Below are 19,019 nucleotides of genomic sequence, written 5' to 3' on the forward strand. Positions count from 1 at the left end.
TTATTTACGGGTTGTACGGAAGCCCCAAATGCAATTTCATTGTTCTCTGACAATGACAATAAATAAATAAATACAAATACAAACACAAACACAAACACACACACACACACACACACACACACACACACACACACAGGTGTACTAACGTGTGATCTTGCAGGTGTAGTTGAAAGTGACATCTTCATCTCCGCTGCTGCTCTCCAGCTGCTGCTGCTCTTCCAGCAGAGCCATGCCCACCAGGTGGAGCACCTGCAGGTGAGGTACAAACACACACACACTTTGAATCTGATGTTCATTTTATTTAGGACAGAGGGCGGCCTCTACAGGTGTTTCTGAAGATCACAGTGATGATTACAGTCAGCCATTAAAGCTGGTCACCTGATCTAACACTGATGAACACACGAGAAAACAAAAGTGGGACGCAGAGCTGACTATCGAAAACAGCAACGCAAATCTCCGCTTTCACCCAGCTTCCTCATCAACACCAGATCCCTCACAAACAAAAGAGAGGAGCTACAATCAGAGATGTACTACAACCGTGTTGTCTGGGAGTGTTGTCTACTGAGTGTAACTGAATCCTGGCTCCATCCTAACATCCCTGATGCCCCAGTGGAGTCACCAGGCTGGACCCTACACCACCAGGACCACAACAAAGGTAATGGCAGGGGCTGTAGGACTACAGTCGTAAGAACACAACTATAAACAGTCACTGCTCACCGGACTCAGAGGTCATGTCATGTCCCTTTGATCTACCTTGCAAGCTAACGGTAGCCATAGTTACCATTGTTTACATCCCCCTGATGCTAACGTTAGCTCAGCGCTCAACCACCTCCAACTTACTATTAGTAAACAGCAGAGAGAGCATATCTGTCCATATCGTTGTTGGGGACATTAATGAGGCAAGTTTGCAATCTGTACTCTACAAATGCCACCAACAGGTCAAGCGTCCTACCAGGGGGACAATACAGTACTCGTGGACTCGTGATATGTCATCAGTCGGAGACCAAGTACTGTTCCAATTCAAAGTACACATCAAGCCGAGAACGTGAAAAATTCCCAGATGTGTTCTCGCTCCGCAAGTTTTATCGAGCATACATCGGCGGTGACTTGTGTGTACTTGGTACAGCTAAATATCCCAGAATGCATTTCGTCCAAAGCTCAAACATGGCAATGGCGGAGGAGCACGGCTAAAAACGTTTAAATTTAAATATTACTCTTAAAATAAAATTTTTAGATACTTTCAGGCGAGAATGTAGCTGTGTAAGCTTCAAATATCTGCTCTGTTTATCAAAACATCACATACTTGCAAAAGTGCTCCGACGTTTTCAGAGACGTCTGTACCCACCAGCTCGATAGCTGACCGGGAGGTCAAGGGTCACTAGAGCCAGCAGGAACAGCGAACTACCGGCAGATCGTTTTCAAACCACCTGCGGTCTTTGGCTACTCAGGTTAAACATGATATATAAGTCACGTAGATCACTTCTAAATGTTAATGTTTGGTTTATTTCAGTGTTTTATTTGTTCCTGAGTAAATCGGTTTGGCTGAGATGAAAGTTCAGCTTCATAACATATTACTCACAGTTAAATTAAGAGGTGACAGCAGTAAAAACTGTGACATCATCAAGTACGCTGGTGTTCCAGTTGTACAAATCGTGAGTCTGTAACCCGAGTACGGACTTGCGTATTGAGAAAGGCCCATGGTCTGACTAACCCCCCCATCACTCAGGCCACTCACACTGTGTTCAGACCAAGTCTCTGGACTGGTTCCCAGACCTCTCCTCTCCAGTGTGTCCCTCCTGTTGCTTATTTATTCCTGCTCCCTCATTTACATTTTATTTCATGTGCAACGACAATAAAGAGCTACTCTATTCTAAACACACACACTCACCCTCTGTAGCATGGACTCAGTCCAGCCCCCCCCGCTGGGCTCCACGGCCCACTGCAGCACGGCGCCCTCTATGGCGAGCAGCGCATCACATTGCAGGAGGTTCACCAGGCTGCCGAAGAGAGGGCAGAGGGGGGGGGGAGGGGGAGGGGGCAGGGCTATGCACACAAAGACACGTTACCAAGGTGACCATGTCATCCATCAGTCTTCCTGCTGGTGTTTTGTACAGGTGTGCTTACCTGTGTCCTCGCCACTCTGTCTCCTCAGCTTTCTCTGAGCTTCCTCAGCCTGAAACACAGGACGCAGCGTTACCATAGCAACAACACGTACACCAATCAATAACGCTCTGATCCGCATCCAGATCAGTGAGCGTACCTTTGACTGGTCAGCTCTGCTGTAGTGATGGAAGTACAGGTTGAAGTATCTGTTCCACTCAGGGCGGAGCTCATACAGCCCTCTACCTGTCACACCTGGTTTCCTGTTAGTACAAATACACTCAGTACTGCAGTTATTGTAACATAGAGAACAAAGAGAAATTGTAAGGATGCACGTGTATTTAAGGTGGACTGATGATATTTGAGGTGGAAGACTGACTTGAATGAAGCCACGCTGTCGATGACTCTCTCCAGCCCCGTCTCCTTGTTCCCCTGAAGACACAAACTCAGGTTATTACATCAAACTAAAAATGTTTCAGCGCACAGAAGTAAAAACAGTAAATTCCCTGCGCTCAGAAACACTGAATAGCAAACAAACAAAACATTTTAGCCTCAGGTAAGTCAGGGTTCACCTGTTCAGCAGATCTTGTATGATCGAGCCTTACAAAGTGTCTGAGTTTAACGCTCTGGGGTTACCTTTGATTTTGATTTGACTTGCCTTGTTTTGGTATCATTCTTTTCAGCACGACCTCACATGTCTGAATTTACAGTCAAACTACTACAGTTGTATTAACACAACTGATCTAAAGTCAGGTAAAAAACATAAAATCTGAGTAGAAAAAAAGGTTATATTTTTTGCTGTAACTAACACAAACATTAATGAATCATTTTCGTAATTTGAAATGCAAATATAAACTGTACATTTTAATAACCTATGCACAAGTTATTTGCATCTATTTACCTAAAAATGCAGCCAAGGTGGGCCATTTCAAACCATTTCAAACTATTCAAAGAACAATCAGCTGTTCTGCATCAAATATCATGCCACACAAATTATTTCCGCCACTCCAAAATATAATTTGTGTCCACTATAAGATAAAGGAGAACATCACAGCCTGATACCTGCAGGCCAGACAGCAGCAGGTATTGGAGAGACAGTTTACACTGTAATCTGCCTTTGGTGGCTTTTTGGCAGCAACTGTGACATTCAGCAGTCGACTAACTACACAAAATTGCACACTAAGTACATAAAACTGCACACCAACAACACAAGACTACCCACTAACTAGTTAAAACTGCACACACTACACAAAAGTACACACTAACTAGCCACAAACTACACAAAACTGCATACCAACTACACAAAAGTACACACGAACTACACAAAAGTACAGGGTAACTGCATAAAACTGCAAACTACATAAAAGTACACATCTACTACACACTCCAAACACACTGAATGTCACAAATCTCTTGTGTCTAAACACTCTCTCACCGCTGTCACTCCTAAAACCTCTCCTTCTTCCTAAACAACCAATTGTCACATGTTGGCATATCATTTTGTGATTGGTTGACATGGTACATTTTTCCACCAATAGGAAAGCGGTGCTTTTTCTTTCTTTTATTTGGTCACAAGCAGAGAGTGCCGATAGTATTCAGCAAAAAACATCAGGTATATTTTTGATCATGACTCTGGTTTTTCGTGTTCTATCAACACAACTTAAAAACTCGTATATAGTTTGAAGTCCGCACTTAGACTTTAAACTTGGAGACTCGGGTTGGCTGCATCTTGTTGCAAAGTCATCTTAAATTGGTCATGTGATTTGGATGTGCCGACGCGTCCGTCGAGCCCAGAGGGTTAATAAACTTTTTAAAGCAGAACTCACAAATACTTACAAATATGTAATAGCATAACTAAAAAAACATTAACAGACAGGTTAGGGTCTCACATTCTCAGGTAGAGCCTTGGCAAGCTCGCTGTGAGCCATCGGTCTGATGGACAGCAGGTGGATGATTTCTCTTCTGACCTCATCGTAGGGCTCCACCTGGCCAACGCCCGCCACGTACCGCTCACCTGTAACACACATGCAGAGGCAGTGCTAATGTTGCACCTGGACAAGGTGACTTCTCTGACTCATTTTCAGAGGAAACAAACTCACCGACCACCATAATGATGAGATGAAGCATCTCCTCGATGAGAGTGTTCTGCTGGACCAGGTCCTGAAACACAGGACAGAGTGGGAGGAGTCAGTCGTACACCTGTAGCGTTTAACTCGAAAGATTCAACATTGCAAACGGATTTTTGAGGACTTGAATGTCAAACGCGACGTAATGTGAATGTCTGACCTGCAGATGTGATTCTAATTTCTCGTTACGTGCAAATAAACAGACAAGTCAAAGCGACCTGCTGCGAAATCTGACTTCTTGTCTGTTCATGCAGGTGTCTGAATTTAATCTGCTGCAGCTTTGCATCACCTGACGCTGCAGGAGCTTTAACATAACAATCTTTGGAAATGTATCTGTGTCGAGGGTGGGGCCTGTGGAGCAGGGAAATTATTTTACTGCTATTGTTAAATAATCATCATCATTACCATTGCATTAATAATATAATCTGCAGCATTGATATTGTATTCGGAGGTTTAAACAGTGTGTGTGTGTCTTTTAGAAAGACTAAGTTGCAGTTGACAGGAAGTTGCAGAGAGTTGCAGGACTGAAACCGAAAGTTATTCTGAGCAGGTTAGACGAGGCTATTTGAATAACTAGGTTATTCAAATTGTCTGTTATACTTTTATATTCTTTTACTAAGCTTTTAGTAGAGGTTCTTGATTAAAACATTTATTCAACATAGTACATGTAGTTTCAGTTAGGTTATTACACATAAGGATGAGCCTCTGGTCTGGTAAAAGGTCAGAAGTGCAACGGGTGAATTGAGAGAGCATGAAGGCAACACATCACACACACACACACACACACACACACACAAACCAACTCAGTTAGAGAGAATCATTTATAGGTGGAAGTTTAATCATGTTTTGCTTGGGGTTGCAAAAGAGCAGTTTGTCGCAGAACTGCTGCTGAGGTGTCAAGATGACAAGAGAGCATCCGGCAGTGACAGGAAGTACCGGCCATGAAGATAGAAGACAACGTTCTTTAAACTGTGTTAAAAGTCATTGTGGTTTTGATTTGACGTATGTATATATTCTGTCTGTGACGTATGAAGGGGCGTCGATTAATTCAAACCCTGATGCTATAAAAATCTGTGTATGCTTTGATTAAGTCGAAGATCAATCCCTGTCTGCGTACAGAATGGTCTTCCCACGCGTGTATTCATTAAAATCAATTGTTTGACCAAGATCTTCTGGACCTGGTTGTTTGTACTCTCCTTCCTCAATTATGTGAACCTTAACAGGCCGATAAGCTTAGCAGTAACATCATGGCGTCTTGACAACAGAAGAGGACTGACCTTGTTGGCCTCTCTGTATCTTTTCCTGATGTCAGCGGTGCTGAAAACGTGAAACACTTCAAATCGACTCAGAACAATCATCAGGAAGTGGTTTGGATCCATCATGGACGCCCCTGCCTGCACCCAACCAAAAACAGCAGCAAGCGTGAGCAGAGAGTCTGCACCAACGCTTCACAGAGGCATTATTGCTGCTGAATCAGCACTGGTAGAATAAGTGGAGCGTCAGTAGAGGCGAGTTGTACCTGTAGCATGATGATGTCTTTGTCGAACATCTCGACTCGACACTTTACATTGTGGTAATAATAAATCTGAAACAACAAACAGCAAAAAACTTAGCTAATCAGCATTGATCTCTTCAGCATAGATTAACAGGTTAGAACTCACCTGATTAATCAGTGAGAATCCGTTCCTCCTCCACATCCCAGCATGCACCTGGGCACAGAGCACCAGGCAACGGAGGGGGAGTTCAATCAGAAGGGGGGGGCTTAGTTCACCCTGAGGGACACGTGGCATTAACAATCAATGAATCAAACTGGTTGGAAAATGGCGTTTCCAATCAGGGATCACAATAATAATCTGTTACTGACCAATGGGAGCTGCTCAGGGAAATGAGACGCCACCTCTGTTCTGCTGAGGAGGATGTGCAGACCTGAGGAGGTGATTGATACAACTTCAAACAGGACGTGGAGACAGATGGTGTGACTTTTAAAATGTGTGTGTGTGTTTACCTGCCAGCAGCCTGCAGACCGGCAGGTGTATGGAGACTTTTTCCTGAGACACCTGATACCTGAATGTTTCCACGCTGTGGCCTGCCAGGCTCAAGCTGATTGGCTGCTCACCATCTGGAAGGCTGTTATGACAGTGACTGAGAGCGCTCAGACACTTCTTGTAGGCCTCGATCAGCACACGCTCCTGACACACAAAAAGGAGCAAAGAAAAGGCTTGGATGGCTCACTCAATCAATCTGTTTATTTAAAACTGATCAGATTATTGATCCAGAAAACAAAAAATAAACTGTAGGAACATAAAAGGTGACATTTGTAATGTTACATGTAGCGTGTTCAGTGTGTTGTCTCACATCAGTGGAGCACCATTCCTGGATCATCGTGATGATGTTTGTCAGCTTCATCTGCAGCGTGAACGCTGCCTCCCACTCAGGCTCCATCTCAATATGCTGCCCCACCTGTCTCACCACTGGGTCCATGCCCTGCAGGGAGGTGGGTTCACAGACAGACAGGCTCAGAGATGTTCGGGCTGCACCTGTACAGGTAAACCTCACACTGTCTCCATGTTACCTGCATGCACTTGAGCAGCTCCAGAAAAGCGTAGAAACCTTCTAGAAACTTGAGTCTGAGCTGATCGCTCCACTTGGACGGAGGGCTGATCAGGACATACCTGCATGTAGAAGCACTGGTTACACTGGCAGGCCTGGTTTTATCATAAAACACGACACACACCCACAGCGTTTACACTTGTGAAAGAAGATTCATCAAGCTACAGAACAGGATTCATGGGTACCCTGCATACACAGTGTAGGGTCATCGCACAAGAACCAGTCTCTGTTTAGTCTCCAACTAACCTCTAACTGGCTCTTCATAACCTCCAACTGGCTCTTCATAACCTCCAACTGGCTCTTCATAACCTCCAACTGGCCTTCATAACCTCTAACTGGCTCTTCATAACCTCCAACTGGCCTTCATAACCTCTAACTGGCTCTTCATAACCTCTAACTGGCCTTCATAACCTCCAACTGGCCTTCATAACCTCCAACTGGCATTCATAACCTCTAACTGGCATTCATAACCTCCAACTGGCATTCATAACCTCTAACTGGCTCTTCATAACCTCTAACTGGCCTTCATAACCTCTAACTGGCTCTTCATAACCTCCAACTGGCCTTCATAACCTCTAACTGGCTCTTCATAACCTCCAACTGGCCTTCATAACCTCTAACTGGCTCTTCATAACCTCTAACTGGCTCTTCATAACCTCTAACTGGCTCTTCATAACCTCTAACTGGCTCTTCATAACCTCCAACTGGCCTTCATAACCTCTAACTGGCTCTTCATAACCTCTAACTGGCTCATAACCTCTAACTGGCATTCATAACCTCTAACTGGCCTTCATAACCTCCAACTGGCATTCATAACCTCTAACTGGCATTCATAACCTCTAACTGGCCTTCATAACCTCTAACTGGCTCTTCATAACCTTGGCTCTTCATAACCTCAACTGGCCTTCATAACCTCTAACTGGCTCTTCATAACCTCTAACTGGCTCTTCATAACCTCCAACTGGCTCTTCATAACCTCCAACTGGCATTCATAACCTCCAACTGGCCTTCATAACCTCTAACTGGCTCTTCATAACCTCCAACTGGTTTACTACTCTTTCATAACCTCCAACTGGCCTTCATAACTCTAACTGGCCTTCATAACCTCCAACTGGCATTCATAACCTCTAACTGGCACTTCATAACCTCTAACTGGCCTCATAACCTCCAACTGGCTTCATAACCTCCAACTGGCATTCATAACCTCTAACTGGCTCTTCATAACCTCTAACTGGCTCTTCATAACCTCTAACTGGCTCTTCATAACCTCCAACTGGCCTTCATAACCTCTAACTGGCTCTTCATAACCTCCAACTGGCCTTCATAACCTCTAACTGGCTCTTCATAACCTCCAACTGGCCTTCATAACCTCTAACTGGCTCTTCATAACCTCCAACTGGCCTTCATAACCTCTACTGGCATTCATAACCTCCAACTGGCATTCATAACCTCTAACTGGCTCTTCATAACCTCTAACTGGCCTTCATAACCTCTAACTGGCTCTTCATAACCTCCAACTGGCCTTCATAACCTCTAACTGGCTCTTCATAACCTCTAACTGGGGCTCACTTGAGGTCACCAATGAGGCTCTGGACTCTCCCGAACTTGAAGGCCTGCTGGGCGGTGTAGCGGTCGAACTGGAAGCGCCCCTGCGGGTCTCTGTGGCGGAGGTGATCCACAAAGGTCCTGATGATGGTGGTCATCAGGTTCTCCTCCACCATCAGCATCCGGGCCTGCAAAACATTTGAGACCCACACACCAACACACACACACCCCCACACACGTACAGATGTGTCGTTCCTCATGTTCAGTGTTGGGCCTGTTATCATTTCGATCTGTGTTTCTTTGCTTGTGACATTTATTTTGGTGGATTCTGAAGAACTAAACTTTAAAGGTGATTGATCTGATTATTATTAATACATAATATATTAATAATAATTATATCTGTTATAATTATTGATTATCAACTAATCAGCTTTCAATGAAACTTCAGGGATGACTTTAGATCATAACATTTTTTCAGTGATGTCTGACATCCGTTCCACCTGAGGGTGAAGCACCCACTTTAAACAACTCAGCCGGTGGGATGGCATCTACTCCGGTGGCAGCCACCTGAACTCACCAGTGATGGTACGGTGAACATTTGCACTGACAGGTCAGTGATGGAGAACTCACGGCCGTGGTCGTCTTTCACATAGTCGCTCTGCAAGCGTTCGTAATTCTAGCAGCGGGAGAGAGAGGGGGACACAGAGAGAGAGAGTTGTGTGGAGGTGCAGGAGGAGTACTCACCATGGTCGGGACGGTGAAGAGCTGGACAGACAGCGACGTCACTGACACCACTCGCTCGTGGTCGTCCTCCATAAAATCTGTCTGTAGGCGTCTGTAGTTCTGGAGGGACGACATTTCACCTCTGGGTCAGAGGTCGCTGCTGTCCGCCCAACACCCCACCACCACCCACACACTGACTCCTTTAAAAACCTGTCGCTAAAACTCTGATATTTTTAAGACAGCTCACAAAAGAAAAGTGTATCAAGACTTCTGTTAGTTCTGTAAACCTGACCTTAACACAGCACATGCACAGCAGCGACTGGTTCTTTAATCAAGATCAGCAGCAGCTTTAGGCGATCAGCTCAGCATGACCCATTTTAAATTATTTGTTTCCCACCTGAGGGTTATTTTCAGTCCGAAGACCGATTCCTGTGAATAATATGTGGACATACGTGCTTTGATCACTGAAGTCTTTCTGTCAGTCGACTTTTTAATGATTCATTTTCTAGCTGAGTGATCACCAGCATCTTTAACTTCAGTGAATTTTTATCCTGATATATCATCCTATCCTTCAAATTGAGAACCACCAGTCTGCCAATCCAGAGGTACTGCCCTACATCTCCATGCAACACTGTAGAGATGTGTCCAACACAGCCCTACAACATCTGAGCCTTCAGAAACTCACAGCAAACCTCATCCACCCCAGGGGCTCTGCCATCAAGGAGTCGTTTACCTGCCTCAGTGACCTCGCCTCCAGTGATGGATGACTCACCACCCCCATTTGCTGCTTCCTCTACAGAAGTTGTATCAGTGGGATTAAGGAGGTCCTGGAAGTATTCCTTCCATCGTCCAACTATATCCTCAGTCAGCAGCGCTCTACAGTGCGGGTAGAGCGCTGCTTTCCGTTCCCGCGTCACCTGATGGTTTGCCAGAATCGCTTTCAAGGAAAGTCATTGACCTTACTGAACTCCTCCCACACCCAAGTTTTTGCTTCAGCCACTGCCCGGATAAGTGTTCCGCTTTACCTTCCGGTACCCATCAGCTGTCTGTGAAGTCCCGCAGGCTAACAAAGGCCAATAGGATTGTTCTTCAGCCTGATGGCTCAGTTGGAAGTAAGAGTTCAAGAGCTCACAGACTGTGCCAGGCATTCACATTGCACTCTCACTATATGTTTAAGTGAGGCAAGCCTGTCCACAGTCCTAACCTACAACCTGATCCAACTCACCACCAGGAGGTGATCAGTTGACACCTCAGCAGCTCTTTTCACCCGTGTATCCAGAATATACACCTGCAGATCCGATGATACGATTACAGCATTGATCATCAACCTAGGGTGTCCCTGCTGCCATGTGCATTTACAGACGCCGTTTGAACATGGTGTTTGTTATAGACAAGTAACAGAACACCACTTGAGTTCAGACCAGGCAGGCCGTTCCTCCCAATGACGCCCCTCTAAGTCTCACTGTCAATTGCTCATATGAGTGTTGAGTCTCCAGATGGAGCACCTCGAGCACCCCACCCAAAGACTCCCCAACCTGAAGGTGTCTGGTCTACTGGGAAAAAATCCAACATACAGGGCCCAAGATACCCACATCAACACACTGTCTCTTACTAAAGGCAACTCCAGACTGGAACAGAGTACAGCCCCTCTCTAGGAGACAGGTTCTAGAGCCCAAGCTGTGTGTTGAGGTGAGCCTGACTATATCTAGCCGGTACATCTCAACCTCGCATACTCCTTCTCCACCAGAGGGATGATGTTCCGTGTCCCGAACGCCAAACTCGGGGATCGATCGGTCAGGATCTCTTGCCATTAGCACACACTGCACCAGACCTCTACGGCACCCCATGGGGCTGGTGCAGGCCTACGTCGGGTGTCGGGTGCACCCAGCCGGGCCTTTTGAGCTAAGGCCTGGCCACCTGGCGTTCTCCCATTGGACACACTTCCCAGGCCTGGCTCCAGGACGGGGTCCCAGTAACCGTATCCCAGGCAGGGTGAACTCCCTTGTTGTTAAACTCATAAGGGTCTTTTGAATATCTCTTTGCCTGGTTCCTGACACAGGACCAATTTGCCATGGGAAACCCTACTAGGAGGCAAAAGGCCCTGAGAACATAGCCCCTGGGTTCCCTAGGACAAACAAACTAGTCTACCACACTAAGACAGCAGTTCATGGAGGGGTTAATGTGAATTATGGCGCTCTTTGACAGGACACACTTTCCAAAGTGAGAAAAACCCCAAATTAATGAGATTTATGGTTTATTTTTGGCAGCGTAACCCCTTTTCTCTGTTGTTTTTGTCTGCTACATGAGCATGAAGGCTCTACACCTCAGGGTTGCTCTGTTCTACTTTGTGATGTCTTGCTGTTCTGTGTATTGTGACGTTCTGTTTTGTTGTTTATATGACACTGTTTAGTAAAGTCTGTTTCAATGAACAAAGTTCACTCCAGAGGATCTTTTTGAGTACCGTAAACGTCGGGATATAAGCCGCTACTTTTTGCACAAGCTTTGAACCCTGCGGCTTTTAGTCAGGTGCGGCTTTTCTATGGATTGTCCGTGATTTTTGTCATATCGTAAGACGATTTGTTTTGTGTGTTCCGCTGTTGTACGGCACTACGTTGCCTGGCGGAAGGATCGGGGTTCAAGAGTGGTATGTTAGTCACATGTCCGTCCGCCAGGCAACGTAGTGCCGTACGAAGTAGCGCGAAAAACAAACTTCAAAGTAGCGGTACGCGTTCAGCGGGAGTCGTGGATGATGAGCGGCGATAAACTTGCAAGTTATGCCCAAAAAGCAAGTTATGCCCAACTCCACCGGTGGATTCTGACAGCGTGGAAAAGTGTGAAAACATCCACGATCACCAACGGATTTTGAAGAGCTGGACTGCTGCATGATGGAGAGGAGGACACCGCCACGGCCCTTCTGAGGGTGTTCGACTCTGACACTGACAACGAAGGAGAGAAGCGGAGAGTGGATGACGAAGCCATCCTGAGCCTGTTTGTATCCGACACTGGAGAAGAGGACTTTGGTGGTTTTAGTGCGCAGGAAGAAGAGAAAGATGGTGAATGACTGACTTTTCTTCTTGTTAAAGCTGTGTCACTGCACCTGAGCCTAAAAGGTAGTCCGAATCTATTTTTCTGGTGTGCTGTAGGCTACTCTTATGTACTACATGTGCAAATATGTACCCATAACTTGTTTTTCAAAATATTAATAAAAGTGATATCTCCAAACAGCCATCTCTTTCCTGACAATTCCCTTTGTGCATATTCTCTTACATATGATAAGTCAACATTGAAACACCTGCAGCTTTTGGTCAGGTGCGGCTAATGTATGTACAAAACAGGATTTTCCCCTGATTTTAGCTTGTGCGGCTAATATTTAGGTGCGCTTTGTAGTCCGGGAAATACGGTACTTTGATTTATTTGGATCTAAAAATTCAATCGACACACGACTGGCTGGATGAGGTTTTTCATTTTAGCTGTAAACAAGCCAACAAGGTCATGTGGTGAGGTTTTAGGCTGTTGCACTGAGGAAACAGATGCTGCCAGGAAATCACAGATCATCGAGATTCTACTAGCATAAACCCCCCCAGACTATATAAACCTCCACAGCTGTCACGGGTGTTCCGATCAGGTATATACACTCACCAGCCACTTTATTAGGTATGCCTGTTCAACAGCTTAATGCAAATATGTAATCAGGCAATCACAGGGCTTCAGCTCAGTGTATTCAGACATGTAGATATCAGACGAGCTGAAGTTCAAAATGAACATCAGATTAATGAAAGAAAGTGATTTAAGAGACTTTAAGCGTGGGATGGTTGTTGGCGTTTCAGACTGCTGATCTGATGTCATGTTCCCACCAACCATGTCTTAAATATGACAGTGAGTTTGCTGTATAAGGGCCTCCACGGTCAAAGATCTCAGTGCAGCAGAGCTCCTCTGTGCTCAGATGGAACAGAAGTTCTCATCATGCCGTGTCCACATGGACCAGCCTCTCTGAGTGTTTCCAGCAGCTTACTCAATCTGAGCCGTGAAGAATTGAAGCAGCTCTTAAAGAAAAAGGAGAACCAACCAGTACCAGCAAGGTGTACCTAATGAAGTGGCTGGCGGGTGTCAGGTATACTGCACAGGTGTGTTACCTTGGCAAATTGGATGGCAAAGATCTTCTTGTACTTGAGGTCCATGAGGAGGCTGTTCATGAGTAGCTGGTGATAGATGTTCCTCGCTCCTGCAAACATGACAGATCAGCTGACCTCAACTTGCTTGCATTTACTTGCAGCTCATCAACTCGCACACCATGAACAAACAGATCAAGGAGACTGCCATGCATCCAAACTTCAGCTAGTTAGAGTGCCTGTCAGTCACATTCAGCGCCAATCGAGAGTTTAAGACCACTTGAAAAATGGCCAAAAATCCTATTTTGCATTGTTGGATCTTCCAAGTTCCAAGTAGAGCTTCAACATGCAGAAACGGGAGTGAGACATAACATGCTTTGAGCATGCAGTTTACTAAAAACAAAACTTATACCAGGGGTCTGCAAACTTTAACACCCAAAAAGCCACTTGGACCCGGTTTCCACGCAAAAGAAAACACTGGGAGCCGCAAATACTTTTTTAAATCTAAAATGAAGATAACACTGTATATATTGTTTGTTTGTTTGTTTTTTTAACCTTTATGCTTTGTGTGAACTAAAGTAAGTAAGTAAAGTTTATTTATTAAGCGCTTTTCACAGACAGGCAGTCACAAAGCGCTGTACACAAATATTAAAATAAACAATACAATCAATAGACATTATACACAATGTAAAAGATCAAATGTAAATAATGTAAAGAATATAAAATACGTAGATCAACAAAAGGCTTGTTTGAACAGAAAAGTTTTTAACTGCTTTTTAAAAGAATCCACGGAGCAACTAAGGTGTGTTGCTTATGAAATCCATGAAGTGCTACAGAGAAAATTACATTTTATTCATGTAATTAACACATTTTGAACTCTTAAAGAAATATAACAAAAGGAAAGCTGAACTAAAATGATCCAGCAAACAAAAACTGTTGTGAGCCGCCCCCCTCATATCGCCTTTGGGCTTTTGGAGCCTTGACCTGACTTTTAAAAAGTAATTGGGAAAAAAAGCTCTATGCTGCTAAAAAAAAAATAGATATTTGCAAAATTCTGCTTAAATATGTATTTACCTGGTTAATGTGTGTGGCGGGGCGTGGTCTGCAGCACCGCTGCAGGGGAGGTGGATTGTAGCGTTGTCCTGCTGATAAACCCAGTGTTTATCACACAGATGAGGGCCCTCAGTCACGAGGACGCTCTGCAACATCTGGACATGGCCAGCAGCCATTTGCCACCCCTGCACCTCCTGAAGCTCCGTTGTTCCATTGAAGGAAAAATCACCCCAGATCATTATGGAGCCCCCTCACTGTGGGCGTAGTAAACACCTCAGGTGAGACCTGCTTATCATGGCAGTAACACTGCAAACCATCAGGACCATCAAAGTTACATTTGTTCTCATCGTCTAAGGAGCTTGGAAAGAAAAGTGTCTGGACTTCTGGAAGTTGCTTGAAGACGTTTCACCTCTCATCCGAGAAGCTTCTTCAGTTCTAGGGTCAAATGGTGGAGAGTCCCAGATTTAAGCCCTGTGGGAGTAACCCCCCGAGAGGGGACAATGGACCCCCTAATGATCCTCTACCTAATCACATGAGCCAAGGTGTGAAAGAGGCTCATGTGATTAGCTAGAGGACCTTTCAATGTCCCATGTTTGGTCAAAACGGTCAGTTCTGTGGCATCCATGGAGACGAGGCCTTTGAAGACGTGTTTTGAGGCTCAGTGCTGATGACATTTGTTTGGGTCTTCCACTTGACTTTTGTTCCATAAACCTCAGGATCATTTCAGGAATTCCAAATAACTGTCTCACTGCGTCCCACCTCAGCAGTGACGGTGCTGTGAGAGACCATGCTTATGCAGTTCAACAACCCGACCCCGTTCAAAAAGGGAACATTTGTTTGCCTTTGCCATCAGAACATCATGACAGTGTGACTACCTGACAGGAAATGACAGTGAATCCACATTTGTGCCCAGATTTGTCCTTTTAAAGGCATGTGGCCCGAAACTTTTGATCAGCCGTAAAACAGCCCGTTTCAGTTTGTGTTGTTTTCAATAAACTGCATGCTCAAATGTTTTGTCTCAATCACATTTCTGCATGTTAAAGCTCTAGTTGGAACCTGGTGAAGATCCAACCATGCAAAATATGACTTTTGGCCACTTTTCAAGTGGTCTTAAACATTTAATTGGGACTGTATCTCTGCTGTGTGCCTTTGAAGGACCAACTCACAGATAAACACAAACTGTTTCACACCCGTTGGCTTCACGACTGTGGCCGTTCGAGCGCCATATGACTAGCAGCGGTACGTGCGGTTACCTTTCCACATCTTGGAGTCGTTGAGCATCAGTCGGTCGACAAGCGAGGAGTTCTCTCCCTCTGGACCTTTCTGCAATCCTACCTGACACAGGATCCTCCTCAGGCCGTCTAAAACACAGTCCACAGTCACCACATGCAGCAGCAGAGACACACACAGAGGAATTGTGGGTAATGAAGTCCACACGTACCAGAGTACTGAATGATCTGACCCAGCCAGCTCAGAGCCTTCAGAGCAAAACACTGATGAGCAACGACAGACGAGTGCATCACCTGAACCCGGAGAGGCTTTGACTGACGACTGGTGTTTCTCTGAGGGGATAGGATAGGAGGAGGAGCAGAGGAGGTGGTGATGGGGATGTAGGAAGAGGAGGAGGTGAGACATTCTTTGTTTTCTTAAATTGCTGTGATGAGTAAAACCAGAAGGCAGTGAATGTAAATGAGTGCGACATTGAACGTCCCTGAAGCAGGCACCGTCAGCACCCCCCCCCACATCAGTTCAAGACTTCCTGTCATTTACCAAACTTGGAAACACTCACCACAATCACGGACTTGGCCTGTTCACAGAACTGGAAGTCTCCATACCGAACAGACTTCCTGCCCTGCGCGTGCACGCACACACACACACACACACACACACACACACACACAAAACAGATTCTTAGAATAATCACCAGAACATGAAAAACAAGAAGCTCCTTGTCACATTTCTGAGTTCCTATAAGCGTGTTACTGTGTGTGTGTACTGACATCTCGATCCACCGTAGTGGCGAAGCTCACGGCCTCCTTCTGGCTGCAGCTGACAGCTTTCTGCAGCGTGTAGATCACCTGCTCGTACGTGTGCACTTCATCATTGAACAGCATGCAGTAGTAGGTGTCCTTTCGCTCCCTGCACACAGACACACACACACACACACACACACACACACACACAGTGTGAACGCTGCAGTATGACGCGTTTACTGTCACGTGTCTCAGGTAAAGGTAGAGTGAGCCTACGGTGGCTGCAGTCCTGCGGGGAGCAGGTCCTCGTGCTCCCAGGTCAGCAGGTCGACGGCATACTTCAGGATGATGAAAAAGACACTGAACGCACGGCCGACCATGTCAGTGGGTAGCTGAGCTACGGGGTCCTGGAAGGACAAATAGCACAGAGTGAGCACTCTGAGAGACGGGGTTACCATCCTAAGCCAGCTCAGTTCACACCAGCCTCTAATCAGTCTCTCACACTCAAACCACAGCTGTGAAGTATGTCTGTGAAGGTTCTCAGTCATCCCTGTCATCATAGTCTAAGAAAGAAAAAGGCATCTGGACTTCTTTAAGTTGCTTGAAGACGTTTCACCTCTCATCTGAGAAGCTTGTTCAGTTCTAGGGTCAAATGGTTTTTCTTTCCAAGCTCCTTAGACCACAGCTGTGAAGATCCTTCTTCCTTCCATCCAACACAGAGTAAAACAACCCACGATTACTGCCACTCAAAAATAAAAATAAAATCCAAACTACAAGATCCAGGGAACGGAGGAAATATTTGCATGGCTGCTTTTATATTCTCTGAAAAGACGCTTAGGAACCTCCTCAAATAGGAACCTCCTCAAATAGGAACCTCCTTTTAATGTTTTAATCGGGGAGCTCTCAGAGGACAACTTATCAGCGCTCAGGTCTGCTGAAAGTGAATAAGTAAGTAAAGAAATTTTTATTTATACAGCACCTTTCAAGATAAAATCACAAAGTGCTTCACAGAAGCTAAAACATAAAAACAAAAATCAACCAAAAGCAAGTTTAAAAAGATGAGTTTTTAGCTGTTTTTTAAAAGAGACCACTGAGTCCACAGATCTCAGGCTCAAAGGGAGAGAGTTCCACAGTCTGGGGACCACAGTTACAAAAAGTTTGTCGCCTTTTGTTTTCAGCCTCGTGTGCTCGACAACCAGCAAGCCCTGATCACATGACCTCAGAGACCTGAGGATGTACGGATGTAAAACATCACTGATGTATGTTGGTGCTTGTCCATGTAGAGCCCTGAATGTCAAAATCATAATCTTAAAGTGGACTCTGAATATTATGGGGAGCTAGTGCAGCTACATCAGCAGGGGTGTGGCATTACTTGGAAGGCTTGGTCTGAAGCTTTGCTGCAGCATTCTGAGCACCCTGCAGATATTCCAAAGAGGCATTACATAAACAGGTGAACAAGGAATTACAATAGTCCAAACGAGATGAGACAAATGCATGAATGATTATTTCCAGTTCAGAGCGTGACTCAATGGTACTCAGCTTAGCAATGTTTCTTAAATGGTAAAAACAGGAGCAGACCAGAGATTTAACATGAGCCTCCAAAGTCAGAGCTGAGTCAAAAGTTACATCAAGGCTCCTGATAGAATGATGAAAAATGTCGGACCATTACTGAGCGACAGTCAAACCGGCTTCCAAACACTGCAGTGAGATGACCTCCTTGACCGGACGTCCAAGGCTGGCTGATGAAGGAGTACCCGCCCGGGCAAAGCTCGATGAGGGATGAGTACTCACCATCGCGCTGCCAGGTTTCAGTTAGAAATAAGAAATCCAGGGTTTTTTTGGAAAGAATAAAATTGTTCAACAAGAACATTTTATTTGTCGTTGATTGGGCATTAAAGAGCGCCATGCTCTGCGAGGTAGAAGTTGAATCATTAACAGAAATGGCCCAAATTAGGGAACATAAAAACTGACCTTTGTAAATTCCACTCACTGTGTGGACAGAAGGCCAAACAACTGGAGAGTCTGTATAAACACTCCTGAGGTAGCATAGTCTCACAGGTCCAGGCCCTACATAATCAAGCAGGGACAAGGAAGAAAAATTCCCCTCCGTACAAACTGTCTGACCACAGGTGACTCAGCGTCGCTTACCAGCTAATCCTCGCTTCAGAAAACTAAGTTTCACCTGAACACCTGCTCTCTGGAGAATGATCTGAACATTAATCACGTTCAGACTGAGCAACGGGGGGGGGGGGGGAGTCACAGACAGATGGGGTCATGTCATCAGCTCTGCTCAATTTGCTTGATTTTCTAATTCTGTTCACGGCAGGAAGGTTTTTACTTAACAATAATTTAACAAACATTAAGTCAGACCGACGGACAGAGCCACAGATGGTTAAGGTGCTAACATACCGTCCACAATGCCGTCATCACACAGAGGCAGCCGTTTGTACCTGCGGGCACTTCACAAAGAGCCACTGTGGTATTCTTCTAAATGAAACATGTTGCCATGCCGACAATATCACGTCACACGCACTGATGATGAGGAGAACAAGCCAAGAGTTTGTCGAGTGTTTGTCATATGTGTCAGTGTGTCTGTCCCTGCAGGAGTATCATTAAGATGGTGGGAAGAGCCAGCATGACTGTAAACTCGAGACAGAGTCACAGACAGAGAGTCACAGACAGAGTCACATAGTTAAAGAGAGTCACAGACAGAGTCACAGAGAGGGTCAGAGACAGAGAGTCACAGACAGAGAATCAGACAGAGAGTCACAGACAGTCAC

At 45.3% G+C, this 19,019-nt stretch overlaps 1 protein-coding gene across 1 annotated transcript in view; it reads right to left on the reverse strand.

Annotated features, from left to right (window-relative positions):
- Nucleotides 1-146: 146 nt before the first annotated feature.
- Nucleotides 147-19,019, reverse strand: part of LOC102308811 (E3 ubiquitin-protein ligase UBR2) — a gene marked incomplete at its 3' end in the record, with an annotated part of 57,229 nt that continues 38,356 nt past the window's right edge. Inside the window, 22 exon segments of the mRNA XM_042216711.1 lie at nucleotides 147-249; nucleotides 1,889-2,043; nucleotides 2,125-2,173; nucleotides 2,261-2,363; nucleotides 2,480-2,532; nucleotides 3,990-4,114; nucleotides 4,200-4,260; nucleotides 5,504-5,620; nucleotides 5,746-5,811; nucleotides 5,888-5,998; nucleotides 6,091-6,152; nucleotides 6,232-6,415; nucleotides 6,582-6,710; nucleotides 6,799-6,898; nucleotides 8,406-8,569; nucleotides 8,959-9,057; nucleotides 13,238-13,326; nucleotides 15,520-15,627; nucleotides 15,708-15,828; nucleotides 16,056-16,118; nucleotides 16,267-16,405; nucleotides 16,516-16,646. Coding sequence (XP_042072645.1) covers nucleotides 147-249; nucleotides 1,889-2,043; nucleotides 2,125-2,173; nucleotides 2,261-2,363; nucleotides 2,480-2,532; nucleotides 3,990-4,114; nucleotides 4,200-4,260; nucleotides 5,504-5,620; nucleotides 5,746-5,811; nucleotides 5,888-5,998; nucleotides 6,091-6,152; nucleotides 6,232-6,415; nucleotides 6,582-6,710; nucleotides 6,799-6,898; nucleotides 8,406-8,569; nucleotides 8,959-9,057; nucleotides 13,238-13,326; nucleotides 15,520-15,627; nucleotides 15,708-15,828; nucleotides 16,056-16,118; nucleotides 16,267-16,405; nucleotides 16,516-16,646 — 2,332 coding nt within the window.

This window comes from Haplochromis burtoni, unplaced genomic scaffold (assembly GCF_018398535.1).
Source record: "Haplochromis burtoni strain Fernald_Lab_line unplaced genomic scaffold, NCSU_Asbu1 Contig_1207, whole genome shotgun sequence".
NCBI classification, from domain to species: domain Eukaryota; kingdom Metazoa; phylum Chordata; class Actinopteri; order Cichliformes; family Cichlidae; genus Haplochromis; species Haplochromis burtoni.